Source organism: Grammomys surdaster, unplaced genomic scaffold (genome assembly GCF_004785775.1).
Source record: "Grammomys surdaster isolate TR1022 unplaced genomic scaffold, NIH_TR_1.0 165, whole genome shotgun sequence".
In the NCBI taxonomy this organism is placed as follows: domain Eukaryota; kingdom Metazoa; phylum Chordata; class Mammalia; order Rodentia; family Muridae; genus Grammomys; species Grammomys surdaster.
The window spans coordinates 3,424,674-3,432,846 of record NW_021604613.1 but is presented as its reverse complement, the minus strand read 5'-3'; the positions used below and the strand labels follow the sequence as shown (position 1 = coordinate 3,432,846).

Sequence of the window (8,173 nt, the reverse complement as noted above, 5' to 3'; positions counted from 1 at the left end):
CTATCCAAGCTCTGTATAACTGGACTCTATGTCTATCCAAGCTCTGTATAACTGGATTCTATGTCTATCCAAGCTCTGTATAACTGGACTCTATGGCTATCCAAGCTCTGTATAACTGGACTCTATGTTCAATCACGCTCTGTATAACTGGACTCTACTTTTCTCTCCAGGACCTTCTCCCATAATCTCTCTGCCACAGATGGCTCTTATCTAGGAACCTTTGGATCTATTGCCTGTTCGTGCTCTACAGCGTCTTCCTGCATTGCTGTCTGGGTGGTGCTCTTAGTCAATTTACAGCTGAAAAGTCTCCCCAATCTCTCTGTCAAAATGATACCCTACCTTTGCTTTCTTTTTCTTTTCTACAAGCCAAAATTATGTCATCTGTTGATTATTTTTCTTTTATATATCTGTCTCGCTACTAAAGTATAAGGCACTTAGTATTTGCTTTGGTCAGTGTCACCTAGGACCTACCCTTCATCAGGTACAACACTGGACATACACTGCTACCTAAAACAGTTGGATGAGACTGGAGAACAAACTGCAACAGTAAGGCTAAAAGTCAAAGTGTACTACACAAAACATGGACATACTCATCAGAAATCTCGATATTGAGCTTCTGTTTAGTTTGGCTGAGAGTCGTGCGATACAGCTTGGTTGCCATTTCAATCAGGTGGTCACTGCTGAAGAGAAAGTCCCCTTTACTAGCTGCTTCTGAACCCTGCAAAGGCAAGACAAGCGTTAGAAGGAGGATGGAAAGGTTTGCAGGTTTGTCTTCTAAAACCTGAGACACTGGGGCACATCCTCTCAGATGAGCAGTAAGGACAAGACTGGTAGGTACACCGATACAAGCCCGTTACCTAGAGTCAGTCAGTGGGCCAGAGCAGCGTTCTACTGCACACTACCTGGATGAGAGCCACTAGATTCCTTTGTGGTGGGTTTGCACAATCAAGTTTGAAGAGTAACGACCCAACTCATCACTAATTCTCAAAGCACACTGTTCAGAAACCATTCAGTGATTTGGTTTTAAAAAGAAACAACAGGGACCAGTGAGATGGCTCAGTGGATAAAAGCGCTTGCCATGAAGCCTTACAACCAGGGTTCGATCCCTGGAACTGACATGATGGGAAGAGAAAACTGACTTCCACAAGTTGTCCTCTGGATCCTACAAATACTCACACAACAAATAACTATAAACAAAAAAATATAAAAAGCAATCAATTTTTTTTTTTTTTGGTTTTTCGAGACAGGGTTTCTCTGTGTAGCCCTGGCTGTCCTGGAACTCACTCTGTAGACCAGGCTGGCCTCAAACTCAAAAATCCACCTGCCTCTGCCTCCCAAGTGCAGGAATCAATGTTTTCAAATAGAAGTAACAACAAAAATATTTCAAACAAATACCTAGGACACCCTAACTTGAGTTGCACAGGAACTGCTAGGGAACCTGCATCAATAGCCTGCTTTTGTGAATAGACTAGGCCACGGCCAGAGGCAGCAGTTCACCAAACTCCCAAGCTGGCTTTGTGTGTAATGGTCTGAGAACAGCTGTTGTATGATTTGGTATGTTTCCATGTAGACTTAGATCCATAGTGGGGTTGACCGGCTAAGGTCAGCAAGCCTTTGGGTCTTTCCTATATATGACTGATAGATGCTAACACGTATTGGGTACTGACAATTAGGCGACGATCATTCCGTTAAGCATTTGTGTACATTGTGCATAAAGCCTATCAATGCTATGAAGTAGACACAATGCTAACGAGGAGATTAACAAGGAGTTAAAAATAGCATGGCTCCAGTCATCAAAATAATAGATTTAGTGCCTACATTTTAACCTCTCAATTTAAGCCAGCAAAAATGTAGGTTAAAAAAAAAAAAACAGTGGACATTGTTTTATTATAATTGTAGCCTTCTATAAACCACCAGTTAACAATGGACAAGAAAAGTGATATTTTTAAATTGGCATACAGAAGAAACACCAGAAGAGACATAATTTGAAACATCTCTACATTTTTCATGTATTCTTTTCAGAAGTCAAGTGAGCAAGCTGATATAAGTGTAATTCAATTACTGAAGAACAAGGCCTGAGATTTTAGATGTGGATGAATACAGCCAAACGTTACATTCAGCAGAAGTATGAGGGCGGGCCTAGTGAGGTGGAAGCACGTAGTCAGTAGCTGAGAAATCGGACGCATGAAGAAGCCTGTCTGTCGAGTCACAAGGTGAAGCTTACCTCCTTGAGGTGGACTGCAAAGAAACCGTCGTTCTGTGAACTCATGGAGACCTTGGTCACATCCACCAGGGGGACCTCAGACTTGATCTGCCCAGACTTTTGGTCAGCAAGGAGAAGGTTATTGTTTGTTAAGAGGAAAATCCGAGATGTGCTCTGAAACGGGAGAGAAAGAGAAAAAAAAAGTATGGACCAATGACCCAAAACACTCCAAAATAGCCCACTAAGTATAAGCCTTTAGTTATTTCTAGAAATATATACTTTATTCTGCTGTCTTCCAGCAAGCATACCTATGTAAATTAAGACACACATAAATAATGAATTCTTAAAACTTTTCATGTATGTGTGCATATGTATGTTTGCGATGCATGCACACAAATATGTGTGAGGCTGTGTGTCCACAGGTGCAAAGGTGTGAAGGTCAGAGGAGGGTACTGGGTGTGTCCCATCTCCACCCACGTAGCGAGAAAGTCTCTCAGCGAACGGGGACCTCTGTTTCAGCCACACTGGCTAGACAACAAGCTCGCAGGATCTTTACCCTCCCGTGTGCATTATAAGCAAGCACATCACACACCTGCTTCTTTTACGTTGGAGCTTGGGATTTGAACTCAGGTTGCTATCCTTACAGAGCAGCTGGTTTTTATCCACTAAACCATCTCCCCTGCTCTCATATTTTCAATTTTTAAGAATTTCAGAGAACAGAAATTTACATTTAAAGGTAAGGACCGATTCCTCTGGTTAATTCTACTAGAATAGGAAATTCAAATCGTATAATTCAGAAACAAGAGCAGGACTCTTTCAGGCCACAGGAGTGTTAGTATTTTTACCTTCCCATTAGCCCGGTTAATTTTGTTCACAACTTCAGCAATAATGATCTTCTCTTCAATGGCGTCTTTGAGTTTCTTATATTTTGGGTTCTTGTTGATTTCCAGGTAAGCTCCTTGGAATGGTTGCCCAACACTAAAGGAAATAAAAATTCTTGTATCTTAGAAATAGTTTCAAGCAGAAACACCCAATGACAGAAGGAGATAGGTCAGGTCATCTAAGGAATTGTTAAAAAAACTTTATGAAAGTGACTTCGATGTATTCACACCCTGCACAGGCACCTACATAAGTTAGAAATGAAGCCTTACGCTTAGGTCAAATATTTTCATGCAGCCAGTGAAGGCTGCTTCATAGGGCTTTGATAAAAATCTTCTCACATGTACCAACTAGAGAGAAAAACACTACGTCACTCTGCCACAGGCGGAGTCAAGCATGTGGCCTTGTGTGCAGGAAAGGGGACTCTCATCTATAACAGAAAGCTAACAGCTGCCCATACAGTGCACACCAACACATGTAAACAATGTAAGCCAATGAGAAAGGCCAACATCATTACCATCACCTGCTCCAAAGACAAATGTCATTTTCTTACAGAAAGGAAGACAGTCAATAACCTTCTGGGAAGGACAGATCTAGAGCCTGACAATCACATCAAAAAACCTATCTTGTACTTGATGTTCTCATGGGACTCTGGAAACTCATGGCCACCTCACTAGGCTGTTCCTGGAGGTGACAGGCACTCAGGCAGAGCCAGAGCTATTTGCTTCTGCTGAGAGGTAACTTAAATGCAATTTCCTTGGAGATCCTTTGACTCCCTCAGGGCAGTGTCAAAAAGGCACCAAGAAAAAGATTGCTGGCCCATGGGATTTACAGCTTCATTTTTGAATTTCTTTCTGGAAACCAAGCACAGAAGACTTGAAATGCTTGTAGTGTGGGTGGAGGCTCAGAGAAGAAAAATCTACGTAGGTGGTCAGCTCTTTGCAGCTCCCAGGACTAGAGGCTGACACCCCAGGCAATGCTGCTTCACAGCATGAAGAGGCAAATTCTTCCCCATCTCCCACGAGGGAAGTGAGTGGGCTACCTTCTCTGAAAACTGACATTAACCCGTCAGAAAAGATTTGGTTTGAAGTCAACTTTCTTTGTGTTCATAGATAATCATGTTTTTAATAATAAAAAGTGCTAATTTTAGTCTGTTCCCTTAGTGATATATCCTATATGTCCCCCGACCCCCACTTTTGGAGTCTTCGATGGGAAGTGTTTGAGAAGTTTGCTGTCTAATTATGGATGGATAAAGATCAGCTGCTGAAGAAAGTATAGAGCTTTCCCAGTGGCTTCGTCTGCACATAGTAGGCATAGTAGATGATTTTGGATTTAGTCACTGTCTTTGACTTAAGCATCCAAAAAGCTAATGGAGGAAACTTTAATTCAAAATATTCAAATCCAAGGGGCCTGGCAACTCTGCTCATTTAATCCCTTTAAAAGTAGACTTTTCAAATGTATATACAGATAGAAATGATAAATGTACAGGAAATATGATTTTTATTTCTAGATCTTTCTTTAAGCAAAGCAACAAGTCACTGGAGATACTGGCATGAAACTACATAACCTGCTTGTTTGAAAAGACCAGACGAAACAGGAATGTAGGGGACAGATGAATGTAGGATACAGAGTAATACTTGTATATACCAAGTCCTTTGTCAAGGACTGGACTTGCTAAATTTGCAACATGTTTATTCGTTTCTTGAGTACATGGTGTCCAAACAAATGAACTGAACTTTTGAACAGGCTACTGAGGTTATGACCAGCCATTTAGCAACCTAAGGACAGCATGGGCCCATGCTTATGTAACAAGCAGGAGTAATGAACTGTCTGCCTCAGGCACTGACCTTACAAATGAGTTTCTAATCTGACTTGATATTGGCAGAAAGATCCCAATGGTGATTACCGTTCAATGCAAAAAGAGCCTCCAAAACAGGGTCCTACACTGACAATCCTTTTGTATGACCTCCTATTTACTACATGATTTAAGCCAAGGTCAACAGAACAAAACCAACAATTGCAATCCTTACACCTTCCATGGAAGCTGCTGCCCAGGTGTCAGGTGCACTAATACCCAAAGGCTTCTGAAGTCATTCACAAAACTAAGTGTCAGTCATCTATTACTAGAATTAAACTCCATTAGAAAAGATGCAGCCAAATTCGAGAAAACAGTTAATAAAACACTGGCATTTCTGAGTAAGCACAACTATACATACCTAGAAGGATATAAAGCCTTCTTGTCTTTGAAGAGTTCACTGGCCTCTAGCTTCTCTTCATAAATAAGTTTCTGCTGGTCTGTGAATTGATCCCTGTATTTTTTACACTGTGAGATATAAGAAAAACATACACAAAGAACCACTTACACAAATAAATTCTCACTTGCTTTTTTGTTTGTTTTGTGAGACTGGAAAGGGTCTCGTTATAGAGCCATGGCTGTCCTGGAATCCCCCAGCTGGCTTTGAACTCACAGAAATCTGCCCACCTCTGTCTCCCAAGTTCTGGGATTAAATCCATTAAGAAAATTTAATAACCATTTGTATTGCAGAACCTGGGATGATTCCTCAAAATATAACAGAGCCTAAGTGGCCTGTGCCAGGAAGTGGCCTGTGCCAGGAAGTGGCCTGTGCCCAGACGTGGCCTGTGCCCGGAAGTCTCGATTCACTTTGCTGCAAGGTAAATCCCTAAGGATCTCCATGGCTGAGGCTGCCACTCCTGAACACAGACTCACAGGAATCAGCACTGTATGGAACAGGACAGCAATCCCATGCAGATTTGCACAACCTTCTAACTGGGCAGTGTGTGCACTCTTACTTTTTAATCCTACAGTTTTCATTTTTAAATGCTAGTCGTGCCTGGACATGTCTGGAGACATTCGAATCCCAGCACTTCAGAGGCTAAGGCAGAAACAGTATGAATTCAAAGCCTGCCCAGGCCACACAGCAAACTTGAGGTCCTGACCTTGAGTGAGACCCTGTCTCAAAACCAGAAAAGCATAGACAGATAGCAGTTCTCTACAAAACTGATTTCATAATCTACAAGTATGTTACGGACAGTCTGAACACTGATACCTCTTTTTAAATTTATTTTTATTTCATGTGCATTGGTGTTTGCTTGAATGTTTGTGTGAGAGTGCAGGATCCCCTGGAACTGGATTTACAGACAGTTGGTGAGCTGCTGTGTGTGTGTGCTGGGAATTGAATCTGAGTTCTCTGGAAGATCAGCCAATGCTCTTACGTGCTGAGCCATCTCTCCAGCCCAAAAAACAACGCTTAAATCCCCCCTACTACCACTTTATACTGTGTAAGAGACCTGAGAACGCCTCAACTCTGACTCTGAGGATAAAGTGCAGGAGGACAGGGCTGACCAGAGGAGTGGAGACAGATTTTCCAAGGAACCGATAGAGTAGTGCCTCTCATGAAATTACTCTAGGAAGAAAGAGGGTGTCATGGTGTCTCTCTCAAGGATAAGGCCCACTTCAGGAGTGAACAGAACAGATCGCTCCCCCAGCTTCCTCCCATACGAGGAAAGGGTAAGCAGAGACAGGGCAGCACCCAGCCTGACATTAGCAACTCCTGCTCGTATGTTTGTAAATGGCTTCCATGTCAGACTCAAAGGTGAAGCTGAGGAATTGAGAGGCTGTTAAATCTGCTACAGAACAGAACTTGGAAGCCATGAATCATACTAATGTCATCCTCACATGTGACCAAGGAGAGAACTGCTTGGAATATACAGCCACTGGTCATATCCACAAGCCTTTCTAATGCTGATTGGTAACCTCTAATAGCCACATCCATTCAACGTTCCATATAACAACTAAGTTATTCAAAGCAAAGTCCTGCCACAAGAGGTAACACCAAGGCTCACACTTCTGCAGGAAGGTTGGTCAGCAATGGTATCTGTCCCCCACTGCACCTGAGTCCCCTCAGGTCCACAGGCTCCAAAGCTCTGCCCCCATAATAATCTCATAGTACTAAAATACAAGGCAAGATACAACAGATTTTTCAGCTTCCCCTCAGTTAGGACAGAGGAAGTTTTGTCCTTGGGGGACTGCAATGCTCATTTTCTGGCCTGAATTGTGTATGTTTGACACATGTATTGGTATATGTGTTTAATAATCTGATAAAGTAAATGCATTCTAATTAGTAGGATTTAACTACCTTGTCTGAAGATCTTTAAAAATAATGATTTCTATCTCCTGCAGAGTTCCTTCAGACAGACAGGGAAACAAGAGAATCCCCAACTACCTGAACCACCTGGAAGGTAAAAGAAAAACAAGCCAACTGCATCAGGAGCGGCTGGCACAGGTATTGCCTCAGCTCCTGCAGGAGTTCTCACAGAAAGCCAAGTACAGTGGGAGGCTCTGTCACAGCAGAGTCCACAGACAACCCTTGTCAAGGTGACAGATGTGTAAGATCCAACTTTAAATAGTAGCCTTGAAACACTTAAACAAAGAATAACCTCAGAAAAAAGTGAATCTTTGCATAGTTTACCCTCCACAAGTGGAAGATCCTTTTTAGCTCCTTGTGAGTCGAATCCAAGAATAGGTAAGGTCTTGATGGCCAATTTTTGTCTATTGGTGACAAGGAAGGCATTTTATTTTTCATTTCCAACAAGTATTTTTGCACCTGTATTGAGGTTGACAGAAAATATTCGATGAGGAAAATACACCAGAAAGATGGTGTAATGCTTACTCGTGATCAACCAGACCAGTCTTTAAAAGAATTGATCAGTTTTAGTCAATAAAATTGTGATTTCCTTTGATAACTCCATTTAACTCTTTCATAGCTTCTAGGGGATATGTACGCCACCAAACAGTTATCAGGCAAGATGACTACAGATACAATTACTCCCATCAACACAGGTTAACACCTATCCCACAGCAGAGCTGCTCTGTTAAACAGGGAGCCACTCACTTACATCTTAGGGAACTCTAATTAAGTAAATAGCAAGTCCCTCAGTCACAGTGGTATATAAGCCACATGTGGATAGTGGTCGTTTTCTAAAGTTACAGAATACATTTGTCATTGTAGAAAGTTGTGGCTGAGCTATGCTATGCTATGCTATGCTATGCTATGCTATGCTATGCTATGC

The 8,173-nt window shown here is 42.0% G+C and overlaps 1 protein-coding gene across 4 annotated transcripts in view; it reads right to left on the bottom strand.

The window, feature by feature from the left end:
• The window catches only part of Myo1b (myosin IB), a 162,133-nt gene that overhangs the window by 4,736 nt on the left and 149,224 nt on the right, over positions 1-8,173 (bottom strand). For all 4 annotated transcript variants that reach the window (XM_028765684.1, XM_028765685.1, XM_028765686.1 and 1 more), the window contains 5 exons: positions 7,573-7,707; positions 5,299-5,405; positions 3,049-3,181; positions 2,225-2,377; positions 591-718 (listed from right to left, as the gene is read on the bottom strand). In XM_028765684.1, the coding sequence (XP_028621517.1) occupies positions 591-718; positions 2,225-2,377; positions 3,049-3,181; positions 5,299-5,405; positions 7,573-7,707 (656 nt within the window). The remainder of the gene's footprint in view (positions 1-590; positions 719-2,224; positions 2,378-3,048; positions 3,182-5,298; positions 5,406-7,572; positions 7,708-8,173) is intronic.